This window comes from Squalius cephalus (genome assembly GCF_949319135.1).
Source record: "Squalius cephalus genome assembly, chromosome: 12".
Taxonomy (NCBI): Eukaryota; Metazoa; Chordata; class Actinopteri; order Cypriniformes; family Leuciscidae; genus Squalius; species Squalius cephalus.
The window spans coordinates 6,822,331-6,845,775 of record NC_137133.1 but is presented as its reverse complement, the minus strand read 5'-3'; the positions used below and the strand labels follow the sequence as shown (position 1 = coordinate 6,845,775).

Below are 23,445 nucleotides of genomic sequence, written 5' to 3'. Positions count from 1 at the left end.
GTCCAGTGACAGCGTAAATAAAATAAAATCCTATTGAACCCGTTACATGTTTCTCAGAAAATATCCCATTTTCTTGTGATCACATCTGACCACCTTCCAGAACTTTGAGGTAAAGTTAAATAAAGATTGTTAAGGCAGACTTATTTCTAGACAACAGGAGCCACTCACCACAGTGCGAGTGAATTTCTCCAGGGATGTGCGGCGGCCTTGCTCAGTCTCAGGCTGTGGAGCCCAGGTTAATGGAGGGGAACAGGGGAAGATACAGTGCACAGCACCAGGTTAACATGTGTTAGTGCAAAAACATTCAGGACAATTAATGTTAATCGGAAATAATCACACTGGGGACAAGACGAAATTAAACTGCACAACGGTACCCATGTTTAGCCATTACAAGTTGGCAGTAGAGTAATGCCGGGGACACACTTAACGACTAGCTGAAACATTCAAAGACTGAACTGAACACACTTACAGACTGAACGCAACTGTCTCTTGACTCGCCGCGTTTGGGCATGATCAGTCGTATCAAATTACATTCATAATCGGCCTTGCTGTCGTTAAAGTGTGTCCCCGGCTTAAAGGAGAACTCCGGTCAATTTTAACATTGAGCTCATTTTTTTGTACATTTGGAGTGCTGTCAGTACAGAGAACAACGACAAAAATCGGTGTTGCCTACACCGTGTTATCCTCTTTTTAAAATTTGCACCCTGTTGACTTCAATGGGGCAAGTTTTAAACCTGCTTTTAGCCTCTTAACATCATTGATGTGTCATTACAAGTGCACAGGTCATGTGAGTGATTCCTTCAGAGTGAACACGGTGAATCTGACTGCAGTAGATGTGAAAGATATGGATAAAAATGATAATAATTCAGCCAGCGCTCATACCTGTATTTACATCCTGTCTTGCACATCTACTGCAGTCAGATTCACTCGTGTTCACTCTGAAGGAATCACTCACATTGGCTGTGCACTTGTAATGACACATCAAGGATGTTAAGAGGCTAAAAGCAGGTTTAAAACTTGCCCCATTGAAGTCAACAGGGTGCAAATTTTAAAAAGAGGATAACACGGTGTAGGCAACACTGATTTTTGTCGTTGTTCTCTGTACTGACAGCACTCCAAATTTACAAAACATTGACCGGAGTTCTCCTTTCAGTTGGCCATTAGAAGATAAGTTGGCTTAGTATGTTTTAATAAGAGCAAACTGAACACTCGTTTGAAATCTTTTCATTCAGAGCTTTTGTTTTTAGTCAAAATGAAACTGAAATACTGTCCCTGAAGTCAAGAACTGACTAGGAAGGAATTTCTGCTGGAACACCAAAAACAACAACAACAGAAATGAGATTTTACTTTTAAGCTGTCTTTCTAAATCTTCATTTTGTATGGTCGGATCAAAAAAAAAAAAAAAAAAATTAGATATATATTTTGGCTAACAATTAGTATGTATCGCCAATGTCCAAGAAACAAAAAAAGTCAATAAAAATAGCCTTAATTTAAAAGAATTTTCTGTATTGACTTTTTACAGGTGTTTCCCTCGGGTTTTTTTTTTTTTTTCCAGTTTTTTTTTATTACGCACTGTATTAGGTTTTTGTATTAGAGATGCGCAGTTGGTGGTTACAGCCGTGGACTCCGCGGATAAACCGCGGATCGGGCGGATGACATGACGAAAAAAAATATTTTAATTAAATTCTGGCGGGTGGCGGGCGGTTGAACCAATCAAATGAAAAATATATGTATACACCAATCAGCGGATGGCGGGCGGGTGCGGTTTTGAAAATTGGTCAAAAACGTTGGTGCGGATGGATGGCGGACGGATGATGAGTTTTGTGATGCGGTTGCGGATGAAATAATAGCCCATCCGCGCATCTCTATTTTGTATTAAAGGAAACTTCTGTAAACTTAATGGAAAATATCCTAGCTGAAAATGACAGTTTTTCTATGGATATTTTTCTTACTGCACACCTGAGATGCACTGATTTTTGTTGTGAAGGTTTTGCTAAGGGTATGTGAAAAAGTACTGGAAAAAAAAATGCAAACAAATTTATCCAGATTCATTACACACGGCAGAAATTGCCACGAGAGACATTTGAGATTGAGACTAACCTTCTTTCTGGCCAGCAGGAGGTCCTGGTAAGCATTGGAGCGCAGGAAACGTGGGTAGCTGTCACTCTTCATCAGCTTGTAGATGTGGTCCTGAACGAGAAAAACATTGGAGGTTGACGGGAAGGCGAAAGAAAAGTGCCTCATTGCAAAGTAATGAGAATGAGCCAAGAATCTTCTAAAAACCAGCTTCTTATACTTCACATATGCAAACAGAAATAAATCTGTAGGTTCTCCTAAAGGAAGTATCAGTCTGTATCTGATAAGGCATATCTTGCAGCAGTAGCAGCGAGACTTTGCTACTTCAAAAGTAATGTTTTACTTAAGGTGCACTTTTTTTCTTCTTCCTTTATTTTCACGCATTATTTTCACAGTTAAGCGTAATCCCCTTGACAGACTCCTAGCAAGTATCTTGAGAGACTCTGAGCTGTAATTTCATGAATTCTTTAACATTCTTCAATTATTCTGCTTTGAATTTTCTGAAAGCAGTAAGCTTGTAGTTGGTGACAGTTTCTGGAATAAAATGGATTTCATAATTCCAAAGAGATAGTGTATTCTTCCCTGCTTCTTGAGCATTCAAATGCCTGTTATTCTGTCTCTTTCATCAACCGTGTAAATGTAGATAAATGAAGGAGACAGACATGAGGCAAACTCTCTTGAACAAAGCCATGAGGACAAGGACAAGGAACAGATGATCTATCAGCATTACTGAACATCAATCTCCCCGAATGGCCCAAAGCCTTTAAGTTCCTCCTCATCAATTCAAAGAATGAAAAAAATTCTGCCTTGGGCACAACTTGTCCCTAAGTGCAGCTTTAATACTCCCTCCGTCCATCAAAAGACCTAAAAGACCTCAATCATCTGTAGAAATTTTATGCGTTCACACATTGGTTATTGAACATAATAAAAAATTGTTAGATATTGTCATGATGTCTTCTCATTTAGTTCATATAGTGGGATCATTTCCCCCAGAAGTGTAGAAAGGGTGTGGGAATAGTGAAAAGGAACTGAAGCCCAGCTTCCTGTGACAGCTTACTCACCTGGGCATCTTCAAAGCTGTAGCGGCCCGCGTCTTTTAGATTCTGACTGGTGCGCTCGTAGCTGTGCGAGTCCAGATTGATGGCGTTGGGAGCTCCTTCAGCAAGAAACTCTTCCCAGATCTCCTGAGCACGAACTGGCACTTCCTGCAGGGGGCGGCTCTTCAGATCTTGCACAGCCAACCAGAACCTAAAGAGAAAACAATAATAATTGTCAGCTGTATATAGAGTATTGGTAATGGGAGGACAGAGACAGAGCGCAACGCGTCATAATCTGAAGACCACGCCCACCGGGGGTGGGGGGGGGGGCTGCAGAGTCTCGGCACAGTGCAGCAAGAGTCAGATTTCATTATGTGACGAGAGTAAGGAGAGATGAGATGACTGACAGTCAATGTCGGAGGATTTGGTGCGGAACAGATCCCGAGCGCCATTGACAAATATCTCATCTTGAAAAATGTGCGGTCAGTACCGCTGCTCACAGAGTACATGTGATGGCGAATTCAAAAGTGAAAAACATTCCAAAGCGATTTCAATACCTCAAGGAATATTGCATATACGTGTTAAGTTATGAAGAAGAAAAAGCCTTTAGCCATTTTATGGTAAACAAGTGAATGCCAGACTATCATTCCTGCAATTTGATTTGAATCATGCACTACGTTGCTGTTCCACGGCCATGTTCACTCCATAAAGCCAATTTTTACTCCCAATCAGCACTTGGCAAGTGTTACTTTTGGACCCTCTTTATAACGCTGATGGCAATTGCATTCCCAAACTCTTTAGTAACAAACACCAGGTTAATTATTTAAGTCAGTACACACTTAGCACACTCATAGCTTGCCATGACGGAGAGAGATAGAAGCAACTCCTACTCTCATATCACACTTGCTCTGTAGCTCTATTGATCTCTGCAGTGTAGAAGTGGTTTAGGGCCTAATGGGCCCAGGGGAGAGTCAGGCAGTCAAGAGGACACATCACTTTCACTCTCCTCACAGACTGGCAAACATAAGAAAGCCCCCACAGAGGCTATTAGACGCCTAGCTGGGGGATACGTGGAGATGCGAGAGAACGAGAAGGATGAGAGATGCATGGAGACAAGCAGCATTTTATCTCTAGCCTAGTCACTTTACGGCTCCAGTGACCTGCATTATCTCCGCAGCTCCCTTCGGGGCCTCGCTGTCCTGGTTGGGGCGTCTCCTGGGGCCCACCGCTGCCTCATTTGCCCCACGATGCCCGTGGTTTGCATTAGCTTATCACAATGCATCAGTGATCAGGCTTTGGATGTGGTAATGATCATGTACCATCAGTGAATTTACTCGCTCTTTCTCAACGCCGATATTAAAGCGCAGCTCTGCGGTTGAGGTCTGACCTTTTGCTTGTTCTGTTCTGCTACATTTTGTGCAAGTCATTAACAGTAGAGTGGGAGGTTAAGAGAGGGATGAGTATAAAGGGGAAAATGTCACAGAAGTGCAAATGAAAGGAATATGGTGATGAAAGGCTCACAGGAGGTTCTCGGAGCTGAATTCGGACTCCAAGAATTTAAGGAACTGCTCACGGCCCACTGGGTCCTTTAAAGCCTCGTCCAATGAGAAGCCCCACTTCTTTACTCGCTGTTGACTCGGGTCCTTACTGAGACAGACAGACAGACGGAGGGAGAAAGACAGTATTTTATTTATTTAACTTGCATTGTTCTTTGCGATATCTGACAGCAGCTACTGCTTTGACAACACCATTGTTTGTCATATTAACAAGACAAAGATGAAAACAAAGAGAGAAAGAGACTGTGTGTGTGAACACAAGATCACTTAATGACGTCTAATAATATCGTGTATATTAGTCTTTGAATAAGTAACAATATGTAAAGCTCCACAGGAATGCTCAGCTTAATTTCAATAACTGTTAATAAACTTAATAAGGTAAATTAGTCAACCTCTTTTTGCATAATTAAGTGACAAGAATCACATTGTGAACACCCAGAAATGAAACGTGTGTGTGGGATGCATTTATTAATTCCTGTCAGGGCATCTTTGAGGTGCTGTGTAAACGGCTCAGGCAAACAGAGAAGAAGAACCTGCAGTGTTTTATGTAATTCAAAACAACATAAGGACTTCGGCAGACTTGAACTACTTGAGATATTCAGAACAAGGTACTACATTAGTCACAGTCCTGACGAGAGGTCCACCAATCAGGGTAGTCAGTGTTACTATGGAAACATGACTCCCGCTCTGCGAATGAAGTCATCAAATCAGTCTCCCCGCACTCTCAATTTCACAGTCCTGTGTTCTCAACTACAGTTTTCCCTATATATTTTCAAACCAAGTTGTGAAATATATGACTTATATATCACTTGCCATGTTTTTTTTCCAGTGAGATTTTTGTCTACAATACAGGAATTGTCAGCAGACCTTTATGTTATTTTAGGATGGACCCCAGTTTGAGCAACAATGGAGTAGGGAACAGTAACACAGAATTACAGTCACACAAGAACTTCAAAATAAAACCAAAAAGCAGCATAAAAACAAGAGAAATGAAAATCTAAAAATTGATCAATTTAATGCAGAAGTTACAAGGCGGACAATTAACAATTAAGACCTCCTGCATCCTCTTCCTATCATTTAATGAAACCTGACTAGAGAAGAGAGAAATCTAAAAAGAGCGATGTGATATTTAGGTTTTCAGACCTTGCCTCTAGCTCCCAGAAAGTGACATCATCACCGATCCAGGGGTTAGATGGCTCTGGTACTGCCACAAAGGGGTCATAATCAAGATACTGCTCAGTGTAGCTCATCAATCTGCAAGACAAAGGTATGAAATCATGTTTATATTTTAATATTATTGTACTGGAACAACATTCCAATCAACCAATCAGATTTGAGGGACAAGTTTAGACATTCTACTAACTATAAGTAACTTTGTAACAACATGTCAGCTACCAGTTATTAGAGTATTAATAAACAGTCTGCTTAATATCGGCTAACACTTTATTTTGATGGTCCCCCAACAAACAATCTACTGACTATAAGTATTTTTGCAAGTAAATGTCAACTTAATCTACTAACCCGAACCTAACAGTCTACTAACAGTCCACTATTACTCTAATAAGAGTTAGTTGACATGTAGTTATTACACGGCTATGTGGAATGCTTGATTCTGATTGGTCAATCGCGCCGTTGAAAACAGATAACACAGGCTCATCCGGGTTACTGAAGTCAGCAGCGCTATACGCCTGCTATGAATGGTTATTCTTCATGGAAGTTTTGCATTTTGGTAAGCTAATAAAATATTAAAACTCAGTCAAATCAATATTTTATGTACAGTTATTTAATTATGCCATCCAGTATCGTGGACTCGCTCTCTCTTGTTTTATACAAACGCAGCTGCTTTCATGACTATTTTGTACACTGTTGGATTACACTGTTACAAACAGGTACGATTTTAAAACAGTTTAATCTGAAATCAATATCTCTTATCTCCATAATTATCTATGTGGCGAAATGCTGTGTAATAAGTGGTATGACTGTATACCGTTTCTCTTAAATGTCCATCTAGTTTGAACTTGCTGCGCTAGCAACTGGTCTCTCCGCGGAAGCTTTGTGTTTTAAGATCTAATAAAATATTTCAACTCTTATTATTTAGGCTGCTTATGTGGCAAGTAACCGTGTAATAAGCAGGATAATGTACATCCAGCTGGTTATTATCTCAGAATAAATCCCCTTCAGGCTTATGCAAGACCTCATCACCCTGTCGGGGGTTTATTCTGAAATAACAACCGGCTGAATGTACATTATACTTTACTTAGTAGAACTTCAAAAGTGGACCATGCAAATAAAGTGTAAACTGCCTGTTATTGTTTAGTTAATCAAAAACATCCACAACCAATCTGATTCCTGAATTAACAGCTTGAATGTTAAACATACAGCTCACAAAGTTCATACTGTATGGGATCTTGTAGTTAAAGATACACATTCTGCCTGTAATACACATGGGGTTTGTCTGTAGTGTTTTATAAGAAAGAATTAAACATGTTTCCAACATTTTTGTTAGTTTATTATTTTTGTTTAATAGTTAAGGCCAGTTACTGGATTGCTATTAAGATAACTATAATAATAACTATTAGTTTCCACACCCATGCACAATATTGTCTGTTCATTATAAGTGCACACTGCAGTTTTGTCGTCTGCCGCTTTACATGCTCGAGCTCCTTAAAGTTGGATGGATTCTGATTGGCTGTCAATGTTTTTATCGCTCATCAGCTGGAAAAGAATTGTTCTGAAAGTGATTTGAACACTATTGTTCCTCTGTGTCGTTATTGTTATAGTTGTGGTGTGGACTCTGCTATTCTTTTACATTTAGATACCTTGATGTGAACGGGCCTTAAATGTTGTCTCTAAAACAATTCTTACATAAAAGTATTTTCAAAGCTATTTATTATCAAAATGATCTCACTACTCGGCAATAACATTGAATTTACTTACAACTTACAAGTACTTAAAAATAATAAATAGGACTATTAAGGAACCAAAATCGTTAAGAGGAATCAGAACTGGAAACATTTAATGCTTTATGATTCCCATCCCTAACAAGCATATTTTTTCCTCAAGTAACCTAATATTAATTGCATGTATTAACATTTGCTGAGAAAACTTTGAAATTCATGGACAGAACAAAAAAGAGGACCTACGTATCAGCGACTTTGGACATTTTCATACAGTGTCGATCCAACTGAGTGTTCAAGAAAACAATCTGAAAAAGACAGAGCATCTCCACTTGAGCATGTGAGTGATCCGTTAAATATTAATAGCCACTGTGAGGCTGTCAAGAATCAAATTCACAACAATGCTTTGCACAGACCTCTTTCTCTACGTCCTCTCTGGTGTCCTTGCTGCTCTGCTGTGAGGGTGTGTGTACAGGACTCTGAGTCTGTGTGTCATCCACGATCCCATACACTGACTGTGAAACAGAGACAAAGATGGGTTACAATACAATCATCTGTCTCATACATACAGTACACACATTAAAACAGCATCAGCACCTTTTTCACTCTTTGAGGATTCTTTAGGCGGCGACACTTCCTGATGTCCATCTCTGTGGTGTTGACACACCCAGGCTGTGAATCACAATCATATGTAAATATAGCTATAAAAAACTGATACGATGTGCACATTTCCCACTATGATCGTCAATAACACAAATTAACACAAATAATTACAAATACAGTTTTCTTTCTTCCCTTCAGTTTTTTTTTATGTGTTACCTATAAAGTCAACACTCAAACACTCATGAACAGGGTTCTATTCATTAATATTAGTTAATGGAATAGCTAAAATAAACTACTTTTAAATACTTTTACAACATTTATTGAAATTGGTTTATGGGATAGTTCACCAAAAAAAAAATTCTGCCATCATTTTCTTAGCCTCATGTCATTCCGAACCAGCAGTATAACTATTTGTTTAGTGAATCACAAAAGAATATACACTCACCTAAAGGATTATTAGGAACACCTGTTCAATTTCTCATTAATGCAATTATCTAATCAACCAATCATATGGCAGTTGCTTCAATGCATTTAGGGGTGATGTCCTGGTCAAGACAATCTCCTGAACTCCAAACTGAATGTCAGAATGGGAAAGAAAGGTGATTTAAGCAATTTTGAGCGTGGCATGGTTGTTGGTGCCAGACGGGCCGGTCTGAGTATTTCACAATCTGCTCAGTTACTGGGATTTTCACGCACAACCATTTCTAGGGTTTACAAAGAATGGTGTGAAAAGGGAAAAACATCCAGTATGCGGCAGTCCTGTGGGCGAAAATGCCTTGTTGATGCTAGAGGTCAGAGGAGAATGGGCCGACTGATTCAAGCTGATAGAAGAGCAACTTTGACTGAAATAACCACTCGTTACAACCGAGGTATGCAGCAAAGCATTTGTGAAGCCACAACACGCACAACCTTGAGGCGGATGGGCTACAACAGCAGAAGACCCCACCGGGTACCACTCATCTCCACTACAAATAGGAAAAAGAGGCTACAATTTGCACAAGCTCACCAAAATTGGACAGTTGAAGACTGGAAAAATGTTGCCTGGTCTGATGAGTCTCGATTTCTATTGAGACATTCAGATGGTAGAGTCAGAATTTGGCATAAACAGAATGAGAACATGGATCCATCATGCCTTGTTACCACTGTGCAGGCTGGTGGTGGTGGTGTAATGGTGTGGGGGATGTTTTCTTGGCACACTTTAGGCCCCTTAGTGCCAATTGGGCATCGTTTAAATGCCACGGCCTACCTGAGCATTGTTTCTGACCATGTCCATCCCTTTATGACCACCATGTACCCATCCTCTGATGGCTACTTCCAGCAGGATAATGCACCATGTCACAAAGCTCGAATCATTTCAAATTGGTTTCTTGAACATGACAGTGAGTTCACTGTACTAAAATGGCCCCCACAGTCACCAGATCTCAACCCAATAGAGCATCTTTGGGATGTGGTGGAACGGGAGCTTCGTGCCCTGGATGTGCATCCCACAAATCTTCATCAACTGCAAGATGCTATCCTATCAATATGGGCCAACATTTCTAAAGAATGCTTTCAGCACCTTGTTGAATCAATGCCACGTAGAATTAAGGCAGTTCTGAAGGCGAAAGGGGGTCAAACACAGTATTAGTATGGTGTTCCTAATAATCCTTTAGGTGAGTGTATTTGAATAATGTTGGTTTTGGTTCATTGACTTCCATTGTATGGACAAAAAACACTGAGACATTTCTTAAAATATCTTCTTTTGTGTTCTACAGAAGACAGAAAGTCAAACAGATTGAGTAAATGATGACAGAATTTCATTTTTAAGTGAACTATCCTTTTAAAATGTTCATTTCAATACATTTTAACAATTGAACAAAATGTTTAAATTGTATTTTTATTTTGTATATTTGTATATTTATGAATTCACATTACGCTAAATAATAAATGCTGTAAAATGTTTAGTTCAGAACAACTAATGCATTAAATGTTAACAAATTGAATATTATTGTAAAGTTTACTAAATATCTACTGACAGTGCTACAAATGATATCACAAAATTGTTTTTGCAGCTTCAAATAAATGTTTTTGACCAAAACGCACTAATTTGCTCAAATCTGAAGGAATCAGTGCAGATTTTTAAACACTATTTTGGGGTTCTGCAGATTGCCACATTGGCAAGTTGCCTCAAATATCCTTTTATGTACTCAAGAAACTTCAATATGTATTTGAAATGCCCCAAAGTGCCTCATTTTTATTTACTAAAGGAAGCGTCAACATAGTTTGAGCAGGAACTTCTGTGTTCCATTTAGCAAGAACTGCCCTTTTAAATTGGGCCTTGAGGTTTTCCAAAGTGCTAATCTGCGGAACCACAAATGGTGTCTCAAGTACTTAATTTTTACAGTGTGCCTATTTGATCTATTCAATTCAAACAAAGATGCAAACACAGCAACCCATCCCACACTGGATCTACCCCTCACACACACACCACAGGACGGTGAACATCCCAGAAGGCTCTCTCTTGACTATCCAGAATCTTTCTCTCCGTTTTGTCTTTTTTCCTGTCGATCCTACAATATCAAAGAAACACAAAGCTGCAAGACATTAATATTAAACAGAGAGCAGGAAACATCCCCAATCCCCCCACACACACACACACACACATGTTCTGCATCACAAGTTAAAACAGACAAAGAGCAAAGCCCTTGTGCTCATCAAAGTTGCAACCTGCCTGCGAGCAGAGCTAATTCATATCCATTCCAGCAACTTCACTCTTACGTAACTGACATTTGCTGCATCACTCTCTCTATCTCTCACTGATCCTGGTTTTGAGCCCTGAGACTCTTTCATTCATCTCTCCTGTTCTCTCTCTCCACTAAATTGGGGGATTCGTCTAGAAAAGGGTAATGCAGACAGTGTGATGATAGACACAGACTGATGATCAAAAAATCTCAGCAGGGTTGACTTGTGTTTGCAGCCCTCGGCCATCAGATGAGGCTCTTCAGCCGATGTTTGAAGAGTGCGAGACTGCTTCAATCGATGAGAACCACTCCAAATCAAAGCACATGCTAATACGTCTCGCCCCCAACAACTACACATCTGCAATATTATTGTTACATTATATCATAATGAGAGTTTGTGTATATACAGTACGTATGTCTTTGTGTGAATGTGTGTGGGCTGAATACAAAGGGTAGATGTGTCTTCAACAGAGGAGAGAGCAGGTATGAGTGAGAGCAAGTGTTTGCGTAGTTGTCCTGACAACAGCACTTACTTGACCTGTGCCTCAGCCTGCATGAAGATGAACTCCCACTTCCTGGCAAAAGCCCTCTGTAGTCTTGCTAGATTCTCCTGAATGAAAGAGACCGAGATAAACAAGCGAGAGAAAGAGCTTCAAACTTCATCCATCAAAAATGGGAAGTCAACTTAAATTATTTCACATTGCCAAATGTAGTAAGCCATCCAGGTTTTTAAGGCTGAATTCGGAAAAGCAGAGTAGCATACTTTCCTCGACTCTTACTAATTCTTAATATATTTGAAAAATAATGGCATAAGTAGTAAAAACAAGTATACTATTCCGAATTCAGCATATGCATACAGATAATTCACATACATACCTGTACATAATAAATACATATAAATAATAGTACACACTATACTGTTCAAAAGTCTTCTTAGCTTCTTATGCTAACCATGGCTGCATTTATTTGATCTAAAATACAGTAAAAACAGTAATATTGTGAAATATTATTAACATTTAAAATGACTGTTTTCTATTTGAATATATTTTAAAATGTAATTTATTCCTGTGATGCAAAGCTTCATTACTTTAGTCTGCAGAAATCAGTCTAATATGATGATTTGAAAACAATGTCGAATTTTTTTTCCAGGATCATTTTGATGAATAGAAAGTTCAAAAGAACAGCATTTATCTGAAATAGAAAGCTTTTGTACCATTATAAATGTATTTACCGTCACTTTTTATCAATTTAATGCATCCTTGCTGAATAAAAGTATTTATTTCTTTAAAAAAAAATATCTTACCATCTTACTGAGCTCAAACTGACTTTGACATCACAGCTCAGGATATGTGTCACTTCAAGTAATGCATTTATGGCTCAGCATATCGTCTCAAAAACAATCTACAAATGGCGTACGTATCGCTATCTCAGTACATTAAGCTATGGAGGAGAAAGTATCACTGAAAAAAATGACACACTTCAAGTTTAATGCTCAACGACAAGGGCTCACAATCGGTGCGTTCAGGTCTAAAGCAACTCGACGTATCTGCCAATAACCACAAACTGAAATGCTTCTATGCTGGTAAAACACACTGCTTCCTTTTTCTCTGTCGGCTGTCATCGCAGTGGGTCACTTACCGCCTCATAGTCCGCCAGCTCCAGCCGGGTCTTGTTCTGCATGGTCCGCTTGCACAGATAGATGGCTGTGACAGGCAATAGAGAGAGAAAGAGAGGGAGAGAGAGAGAAAAACAGACAAGAGGTCATGAGAGATTTGGCCTTTTCAACCGTCATGTATAATCCCACCCCTACAAACACATCCTGCATAAGACCTTGATTGGATTTTGTGCTTTCTCTGCATCTATCATCTCTGCTTGGCCAGTTTACAGACAGTACGAACTGTGAATGAGTCACCATTGACCATCGGTAAACATCTGCCCACAGTCAGTCAACTCATTCTCATACACCTACTGATCCACACACACACACACACACAGAAGTGCTCTGCAGTTCACCCTCACTGTTCCACAGGGCTGTAATAATCCTGGGAAAGCAGACTGTGGGCTGAGGACGGGGTGTTCAGTGTTATGAGTTATATTAGCTCTCTGAATAACATGTACAGTAAGGCTTGGTGTGCTCTTACGTCATTGGGAGTCTGTCCAGCAGGTTCCCTCTTACCGTAGTCTGTGTTCTCTGGTTCCCAGCAATTAGAGGGCCAAAAGTATGGAGCCTGGGTGAGAGAAAAAGAGATGATTACTCTCGGGTCTTTATTCACAATTTAGTAGGCAGAATTCTTGAGTATGAGCTTGAACTTATTCTATCAAAAATACATTAAACCATGCTTCTCATTTCTCAAATATTTTCATCTAATGCTCACTTTAAGTTAATCTTTTAAAGCACTGATAATTTTAAAACATTAAATGTAATCTTTAGCAAATCTCAAGATGAATATCCCTCTTTCATAATGTAAATAATTGTAATATCTCATAAAACAAAACTTTTTTTTTTTTACCTCAATAACTGATCTTTTTATTTGAAGTACATACAGAGAATCTCAAATGTTGTGAATATTCTGAATCTGGAATCTTGAATATTCTCACAAAATGATTCCTGGTTAATTAGCTTAATATAGCAACTTCTGCTGTTTCTGTTAATAAAAACTATTTTGAATAGCAGAGGTCAGTATGGAGGTCTTTGAATAATTATGTTGGAAAGTGAGGGGCCTTCGAGTCAAAAAGGTTAAGAACCGCTGATCTAAAACATATCTGAATATTCAGATGAAGCGATTACTCAAGGATTGTCAGTTACTACTTCACTGATTTACTTAAGAACTAAGAATTTCTTGTCTGCTACTGTACCTGCTTACTAGCCAAAGTTGAAACTGAAATGATGATTCTGCTTTGCGCAGATATTATATGAAGATATTCATTTTATGAAAGCCATCAACAACATTTCTATCAACTGAATAACTCTCTTGCCTTCGTGGAGCCAGTCTAAAAGACTACAGGTGGCAAAAAACTAATGATGGTGCATGGAGATCATTATCGTCAAGCAATGATCTGATGAGCCAAACTCCAGAGAAACGCTGAGTGATTAATGAATGTACAAAAGAAACTCAAATTCATTAATTGGCTTATTGATACTGTATCATGCTTATTGGAAAGATAGCCTAATGTCATTATCTGAGAATTTAGCTTTTCCTCGAAAACTTAGTTTTGGATTTTGAGGGGTTGAATTGAATAAGTTTATTTAAAACATGGATACTTTTGTACTTTGTGTATTGTTGATGTTGAGCAGTAACGGTTTTCTTCTAAACATCAGTTTTTTGTCGAGAGCTCTTTTAAAGATTAATCGCATGATAATCACAGCTCAGGTGATTGGTAAAAAAGAAAATGAATGTGTGGCTGTGAGTAAAGATGGCAGATTTCAAATAACGTACTCCAGCTACTGCCATTCAGATGAATGGAAATGCTAATGGATAACTTTCTCCGGGTTTTATAAATATTTTTGGCAGTCAAAAGACTACAGTGTTACTCCTGTAAAACGTCTGAGTTATGTGAGCAAAAAAGGCACAGAGGAAAACGTGCCCTTGGCCATCTCCTCACTAATCATTCAAATCACTGAAAAATGAAGAATCAGCCTTTACCAGATAAATATGTACCCATTTCTGGAGGACACAGTGAGATGAAATATTATTTAACAGCTTAGATCTCCAGCAACAGACAATTAACATACAGACCACAAACTTTTGAACAGTAGGCTGCACTTATACAGTAAAAAGCAGTACTATTCTGTCAAAATGATTACAATTTAAAATAAGTTTTCCATTTTAATATATTTAATATTATGTTATTTATTCCTGTGATGGCAAAGTTGAATTTTCAGCATCATTACTCCAGTCTTCAGTGTCACATGATCCTTCAGAAATCATTCTACTATTGCTCAAGAAACGTTTCTTGTTATTATCAATGTTGAAAACAGTTTCAACAAAACAAAATTTAAAAGAAGGTCAACTTTTTAAAAACATGTCTCTAGACACCTCTTGCGTCTTGCATTTTTATTGTTCTGTGTGAATGAAAGGCTAAGGGGCCCGTAATTTTTTTTCCAGGATTTGTGATGAATAGAAAGTTTAATAGAAATCTTTTATAGCATTATACAGTAAATGTCACTTTTGATCCATTTAATGTGTCCTTGGTGAGTAAAAATATGAAATGCTTTTTTAAAAAATAGTACTGATCCAAACCTCTATACGTATACGATGTGTTAAATAAATCTCATTAGCGTACTTGCCTGACCTATGCTGTCAATAATGAAGAGCTTCATAAGGCAGCTGCACAGATCAAACACAATCCTATTTGTTCAGCAGGTGTAAAGGTCAGTGGAGCTTCTTCATAGTGTTTTTCACACAGTAGATTCAGAATCTCAGCAGTGCTTAAGTGAAACAAGATCACATCCTGGAAACCACAGCTGCCAGGATACAATCCACGTGATTCTTATTTGGTTGATGGTGGATAGATAGATAAGCTCACCTGAAAGCGGTAAAATGTCCCATCATCCTTGAGGGTGAGAACATGATCAGAGATGGGGAATATGTAGCCTTGGGCAGCAATCAGACTGCCGATGTGTATGGCCTCCACTGTCAATACAGAAATGAGAGATTTACTCTCACTAAATACTTTCATAAGCTACTTATTGCATGCAGTCATCAATAAGATGTGTATCTTTCTTCAGATCAGGAGTCAGGACCTACCGGGATCATCTATGTTGAGGTTCTTCATCATCCACTGAACAATGTCTGAACCTGAAGTTTAAAAAGGGGAAACATATCACCTTATTTTCACATGCAAATTTATGCATACATTACATTCACTTCTCAAAGCATTGATATCAAGACAAAATCACCACTGTGGATTATAATTCAGTGCGTGTCAGATCAGTCAAGCTAAATCTACATGAGCACAACCTCAATCATGTACAACATCAACGCTTTAGTTCCAAATCAGCTATTAGTTATCCGGGCCTGCGGGCATCCATTTAGAGCCGCTCACTGTAGTAACTGTGTTTAGCGATGTGAGCAGATCAAGCCGTATCTTCAGGTTTATTCTCTTTGAGGGCTTATAAGAACAATAAACTGCTCTGTGCTCTCCCAGTATTTATTATCATAAGGAAACTGTGAAAGTTAAAGTGGTTAGTTGGATGGTTAGTGGTTAGTGGAGACCACAGGGGCGTGTGGCTCCGGATCGGTCACCGAATTTACCCTCTGATCTGTGAAATGCCTTGGCAAACAGAAACTCAGCACAACCTTGTGTACATATGTATCAGCACTGACAGTGATTTACATTCTTTTAAAACATATTTTTAAAAAGCATCATTAACTTTGCTTTGCAAAAATTGCTATTTTAAAAAGGTACACTCAGTAACTTTTTCCTCATTAAAAAGTTTTAACCCAACTGAAATGAATAATACTTTTGAAATAAATATTTAAATAATGTACATTCACATCAGAGGAAGACTACTGTGAACCTATTATCAAACTTTCGCTTACAGAATAACATAATCATGCCTGACTGCTAATAATAATTCTGATAGCAAGAAGTCCCCAGTTAAAATAGAAAATAAAAAACAAAAGGCTGAAAAAAGACACAAAGAGCTGGATGAGAAGGCCAAATGTTAGCTAACTAGCCATGGATTTCATATACTTCCTAAATTAATTTAGCCTAATTAATAAATAAATACATATTGTTGCCGTGTTCATCTTGTTTTCTACACTTTAAAGGGTTTGTTCACCCGAAAATGAAAATCCTGTCTTGTGTCATTAATTGTTCACCCTCATGTCGTTCCCAACCTGTAAAACTTTCGTTCATCTTCGGAACACAAATGAATGAATGAAATTATTTTTAATGAAATCTGAGAGCTCCATTGATAGCCTATGCAACTACCACTTTCATTTTTGGGTGAACTAAAGCAAGTACAGTAAGCTAATGAAATAACTTAAAATCAATATTAGCTGTCTCCACATTAGCCCTCATATATTGACTATATTTGTAGAAAATATTGATTAGAAATTTTTCAAAAATTTGTACACCTCAATTGCTACAATTAAACTGTATTGCATTTTCTCACAAACACTTTATGATAGCAATGACCATTGAAAAACCCACATACTGAAGGCCCGTCACCATCAAAATCTATCAAATAACACACCAGTTTACACACAAACTGTTCCACCCATATTCTTGCCAGTATACCTGTAACAACGCTGGGAATCTTGGACAGGAAGCTCTTGACCGTTCTGACTGGCACACCTTCGGTTTCATCTTGGAGGCGTGTGATGATGTCCTCAATCTACAAGACGAGAGAAGAAAGAGTGTGTCTAGTAAGTTTGGCTGACTCACATCTCATACTGTAGCCACAGTCTAAATCTGCTTCACTTTTATTTCAGTGCCCATATTGACTGGATTTAACACAGCCCACAAAAGCAGGAGCAGCACATGAGAAGCGTAGCCACAAGAAGATTCTCCACACCAGAGTCTATTTTTTGCTGCATATATCATGTTCATTTCAGTAGAAAATACAAACACAATGCTTTGTGGATCTATTTATCAACACCATTAATTTGTGTTATTTTTCAATAGCGCACTCCTGATAACCATTGAATACACTACCAGTCAACAGATTGGATTAATTCCGATTTTTTATGTTTTTGAAAGAAGTCTTTTATGCACACCAAGACTGCTTTTACTTGATCGAAATGCAGTAAAATCAGTAATATTGTGAATTATTATTACAATTTAAAAGTGTTTTCTATTTAAATAGATTTTAAAATGTAATGTGACATTGAAGACTGGAGTAATGGCTGCTGAAAATTCAGCTTTGGCATCACAGGAATGATAAAATGAATATAAAAAATATATATTAAAACAGTTCTTTTAATTGTAATACGCTGGTAGTGTAATTCAAGGCTGTTATTAAAGGAAATACTCAATGTAGTAAACCAGAAATCACACAGTGTTTGCACAGTGTTTCATTTTATTTCAGTCCGCCATTAGGTTTGATCTGGTAATTTTACACTTTTTTTTTCTTTTTTTTCTCCAAGGAATGTGTAGTATCACATTCTAAACTGTCAATCATAACAGGTGTAAATACAAACACCTACATCTACTGCTAACAATACTAAATGCATCAAGTACCTAATGCACACAAAGCATGGGCCAAATGTATTTATTCTGTTTTTATTCCCCAAATCTTGTAAAGCCACAGAAATGATCCCTTCTCTTGTGATGGGAACATCTGTTCTCATTCCTCTCTGGATACGCAGGCGTCTAAGCAGAGGCCTTTCAAATACACAAGCTTGCACCTACAGTCTATAAATAATCCCGGCACTGATGAAAACAGCTAATAGTTTTGCAGGAGAGAGGGAGCGTAATGAGATTAGGTAGCGTTCGCCGTTCTCTGCTTGGATATTGCATGTTGGCATCACTGTTCTGTGGTGCTCAACCCTTTTTTATTGCACGTGTCGTGTAGGAGGCAAGATCCCAGTTGCTTTTAATGCATACAGTAGCTATATTTAAACAATCAAAGCCAGCCCCGACCCCCGTGAGCCCACGACAACACGACTAAAATAAAGCAAGGCCACTTCACTTCAAGTATAAAGAGAGGGTGCGTACATCATCAGCCATGCCAAACAAAACATACAGCTGTGCTACATGAGGACTCGCCCTCATTTTCCAAAAAAACACTCTAGTCATTCCATCCATTACCACATGAGACTAATTTCCCCTCTCTACCCATAAAAAGCACTTCACTTCGTTTAATGCTCTCTATCAAGTGGCTAAAACATGAATCTATGGTGCAAACTATTCTAAACGGGTCGATGAGTGTTGGCCTGAGTCCCATAAGAGATCCTGGCTGTAGAGTCAAGATGGACAACAGGCAGTCCACCTCTAAACCCAGCGGCAAAAAAGGAAGCCAAAAGCAGAGTGATCTGTTTAACACTCAAATCAATACAGATAAAATGCTACATGGTGTTTAGAGGGCAAAATGGCTTCTATCCAACAGCCTCACAAATTTCTCAATATTCAAAGTTTAAATAAGCAAAAGTAGGGCTGGATAATGGACCAGATGACCATTAGGGTCCCCTGGCCCTGTATACAGTGTGATTTGACCACTAGGGCCCCGGGCCCCAGCTTCTACTTTTAGGGGCCATTCACACAGAACATTAAAAGACGCAAGGCAGTGGACTATACAGAAAAGATCAAGGATATGTTTTTGTTTTTTTAAGTTGAGCTTTATTTAATTTGAGGGCCACTTTTTTTGTATTAGAATGATTTCTGAAGGATCATGTGACACTGAAGACTGGAGTAACGGCTTCTGAAAATTCAGCTTTGAATGACATTTCATGCATGAAACTGCAAAAGACGCAAGTGCAATGGTCAAACATGTTCGTCTAGAGCATGTTTAATGTGGAATGTAAAAACACGCTCTTTATTCATCTAATATTTATTCTAACAAAACATTTTTTGATTGCCAAATCACCCCTGTTGTTTAAAGTAGGATACATGGTATGTTATGGAGGCCAGCAAAATCATCCCAAATAAAAAGAGACTGCTTTTGAGCAAATTCGCACTAGTCATCATGACGAAGCTGTGTATCCTTCCTTAATGAGAGTGAGTGCCATTAAATGAACTTAACGGATGCCATGCCTTATCTCTCTGAAAGACGCTCTTCACCCGGCCTCATGCTGGGTTGTCATTCTATTTCAGTACAATCAGCAGCACTCACTAGAGAGCTCTTTTTAGGATGGGCCCTTGTGTTGGTACATCCCAAAAAGCACTTACATATGTCATATTCTGTCAAAACACTGTGCCGAGTTCTTATTAGGTTATCACAGTACTGTCCCCCTCAGAGGCCACCGCAGCGTGTGTTAAATGTTGCAATTAGCATTCTTGCTTGAAGCAGCCTCCAGTTCAGGAAGTGCCAGTAAACATTTTCCAAAGAAAAATCACAAGCCCTGGCACATTACTTCACAAGTTCACATGAAAGAAAAAACTTTTTGGATTTTTCATTTCATAATAACATAACATATCAGACAAGGAAATACAAACTTCTTGTAGCTCAACTGGGAGAGCAAATAAGGTGTTCAGTTACTGCACATTCTAATGAAAAGCCTTGCCATATGTATGGCTAAAGAATATATCGCTAATAGACATTTTTTAATATATTTACATATAGTTACTTATATTGCATCATGCATTTTCAGTCATTTTTATATATTTTCAATTTAAATATATTTACACTACCATTCAAAAGGTTGGGGTTGCAAGTATGCATTAAATTGATCAAAAGTGACAATAGAGAATTGTACATTGTTGCAAAAAAATCAATTTCAAATAAATACTGTTCTTTTGAACTTTCTACTCATCAAAGAATCCTGAAAAAAAATTTAAATCATAAAATCCTCAAAAAAATATTAAGCAGCACTGTTTTCAATGTTTTTAACATATGCAAATTAACATATTAGAATGATTTCTGAAGGATCTGAAGACACTGAAGACTGTATGTAATGATGCTGAAAATTCAGCTTTACCATCACAGGAATAAAATAAATTTTAAAACATTCAAATAGAAAAGTTATTTTCACAAGTAATTACTGTATTTCACCGTATTACTGTTTTTACTATATTTTTGATCAAATAAATGCAGCCTTAGTGAGCATAAGAGACTTCTTCAGTGTATATTGACCAAATTTATTTTAAGATTGGATTCAAAAGTTTAAAAATAATAATGTAATGGATAATCCACAATTGCAGTGCATTAAACAATTTTAATGCATGACGTAGAGGCAAAGAGTCGCCCAACACAGAGTACATTCAAATCGTTTAATGCGCAGCTAGCCGTGAATTAATATCCCATTTATACCATGGTAATTTGTCAGCAATGACAAGTTAAAGACGTCATTGACATTTGCAGAGCTACATTTTACTGTAAGGTTTAAAATGATGGTTATTTTCTTAAGTTATCTCTCCTTAGATCTAGCATTCTCTTCGCTTTAAATCAAGACAGAGTAGTGCAGTAAAGTAACATTTATTTGATTGAATTATTACATTTATTTGAATGAATTAGCCTAACAAGAAAGAGAGAGAGAGAGAGAGAGAGAGAGAGAGAGAGAGAGAGAGGGAGAGAGAGAGAGAGGGAGGTGTGAGAATTACCTGTCTGTGCAGTGTCTCTCTACAATGAAGCTGTGAGTTTAATTACTTTAAAAACAGCGACGTTACAACCTTCTTAATAAGCAATATAATGTAGTGATTCAGTAGCAAATTTAATTTATTAATAAATGTCACAGGGCAGCGGTAACAAGTTTCAGTACTTCTGAGGGTGCGCAGCACAATCTCTGATCTCTTTACGTGAGTGATGTATGTGTCGCGTTACATACTGCTCTGAGACACAAAGGTTGAGGATTTAAATGCAGTATTAATTGAACAGAGGATAATCCAAAGATGTAATCCAAATCCAGGCAATGGTCATACACAAACAAGCAATCCAAACAATAACAGATAAGGGCTGAGGCAAAGAGAGAAATCCGAGGGAACAGGCAGAGAATCAAGATAACGAGGAAACGGGAGAAACAGGATAAACACGCTCAGAATTGCAGTACATACACTAAACAAGACTTCGCAAGGAATGAATGAAAAAAAAAAAAACAGGCTTATATGGGGTGAGCTAAACAAGGTAATGAGACACAGGTGAATGTGATAATGGATGATGGTCTGGGCAAAGGATTATGTGGAATGGAGTCTGTGGATGTGTGGTGATTGTCCGGGTTGGAGTGCCCTCTAATGGTAATCCCGGGCACTCTCACTGGTGATCGTTACAGTATGTGTGTGTGCGCACTTCAATGAAAGCAGTGCATTAATATAGAATGGTGATTAAACTGACTTGGACCTACGTGTGCTTTAAACGGTTTTATAGCACACCGTTCAGCCAATCAGAATCAAGTATTCAGACAGACCATGATATAATTGAAAAATATATTTCCTTAAGCCATGCTTTTTACGACATATAGCATTTCAGTCCCCCTTTGACTGAAAGCAGTGCAAATCGCTTTGGATAAAAGTGCCTTTCAACCTGAAAAAGGAAGATTTCTTTTTAATATCAGAAAGTGTCCTTTATTGTTAAAGTACTTGTGGTCTCTGGAATTCAGTGAAGTGTTTTAAGTGTAGTACTATTATGTCGTCTTTGTGACAATATCTCAAATCTTTTTACAGCCGATTATCAACGAGGATATTTAAAAGAGGAGCATTGATTGGACTCTTGACAGTAACAATCAAGTGAGGATAAAGCAACGGTCACTTTTCTAATGAAAATGTCTTTGATGTTCACTCGGTGTTGCCTTGAGCTTGCTGCAAATGTCAACCACAATGCTGTTTACTGCATTTTTATTAGGCTTGCTTGAGTAATAAATAAACACTGAAGCAAACACTTAAACATTTAGACAAAATTACAAGAATAAGTAAATACATTTTAATCAATCATAATTTTACCAACAGAAAGGTATAGACCGTATTCGTCTAAACCCAACCATGTTGATGACGACATAAAAAAGACTTGAATCGCTGTCTTTGAGGGATTTGAATGAGCAGCAGCAGCACATGTGGGTGGTTACATATTGTTTCACCCGTAAGAGCCCTTTCTCAATCAAGCCCATCTTTCAAACTTGATTACAGCAAGTCTCTGTAGCCTGAGAACGGCACTCTTACTGAGGAGAAGAGAGAAAACAAGGACAGATTTCCACCTCTACTGAAGCCTCTCAAGAGGCAAGGTCATTTCTGAAGCAAAGTAGATGGTGGAAAAGCATCTTCTAGGGCACTTGCTTGTCTTGCTTAACAGGTAAATCCATGAAATTAAACAAGGTTCTTATGGGATGCATCAAGGTTGGGCTTTGTAGCAAAGCAGCGTGAGTTAGTTTGTGAGACAGGTTAGTGTTGCCATAGATAACAGCATGGGAAGCGCTCCTGATGATAATACCTTTGCAGCATCCTGTGGCTCATCTGCTCAGTCCCTGCAGGAGATATGTGAACAATCGATGCTGTTGATTTTCCACAGCCAGGTCCTGATGAATGACACTCAACCATGTCTACCCGAGGCGCATACTGACGTGACAAGCATTTCTTATACTCAGAGGCGGTGTTATGACTGCTCCAAACCCCATAGCGAGACAATAATGAGTTATGAAACGTGGCCAAAAGATGCCCATAAAGAGGTTAATTGGAAAACACTTTTTGCAGTAAGAAAAGTGAACATAAGTTGCCAAGTCTAAGAATACCAAAGGAATGTAATCAGATGAGGTGGAAAAAAACATTTAATATTATATCATATTTGGACATTGAGGTAAATTGCCCCATTTAACCTATTTTCATTGGTGCTCATTCAAAATAAAACGGTTCATAATCTTGAATCAACATTTCCATAGCAGCATACTATTTAGGTATCGAGTTCATATCACCCCATATGATCTGCACACTATATTAGGTTTGGACCAACATTAGACTGAGCTAATGA

General features: G+C 38.2%; 1 protein-coding gene across 8 annotated transcripts in view; it reads right to left on the bottom strand.

Moving 5' to 3' along the window:
* The window catches only part of rgs6 (regulator of G protein signaling 6), a 73,359-nt gene that overhangs the window by 2,303 nt on the left and 47,611 nt on the right, over positions 1–23,445 (bottom strand). For all 8 annotated transcript variants that reach the window (XM_079887663.1, XM_079887661.1, XM_079887660.1 and 5 more), the window contains 15 exons: positions 17,136–17,232; positions 15,638–15,688; positions 15,417–15,523; positions 13,066–13,117; positions 12,528–12,592; positions 11,423–11,499; positions 10,637–10,718; positions 8,164–8,238; positions 7,983–8,081; positions 7,813–7,874; positions 5,813–5,923; positions 4,635–4,760; positions 3,138–3,324; positions 2,101–2,190; positions 169–222 (listed from right to left, as the gene is read on the bottom strand). In XM_079887663.1, coding sequence (XP_079743789.1) covers positions 169–222; positions 2,101–2,190; positions 3,138–3,324; positions 4,635–4,760; positions 5,813–5,923; positions 7,813–7,874; positions 7,983–8,081; positions 8,164–8,238; positions 10,637–10,718; positions 11,423–11,499; positions 12,528–12,592; positions 13,066–13,117; positions 15,417–15,523; positions 15,638–15,688; positions 17,136–17,232 — 1,335 coding nt within the window. The remainder of the gene's footprint in view (positions 1–168; positions 223–2,100; positions 2,191–3,137; positions 3,325–4,634; positions 4,761–5,812; positions 5,924–7,812; positions 7,875–7,982; positions 8,082–8,163; positions 8,239–10,636; positions 10,719–11,422; positions 11,500–12,527; positions 12,593–13,065; positions 13,118–15,416; positions 15,524–15,637; positions 15,689–17,135; positions 17,233–23,445) is intronic.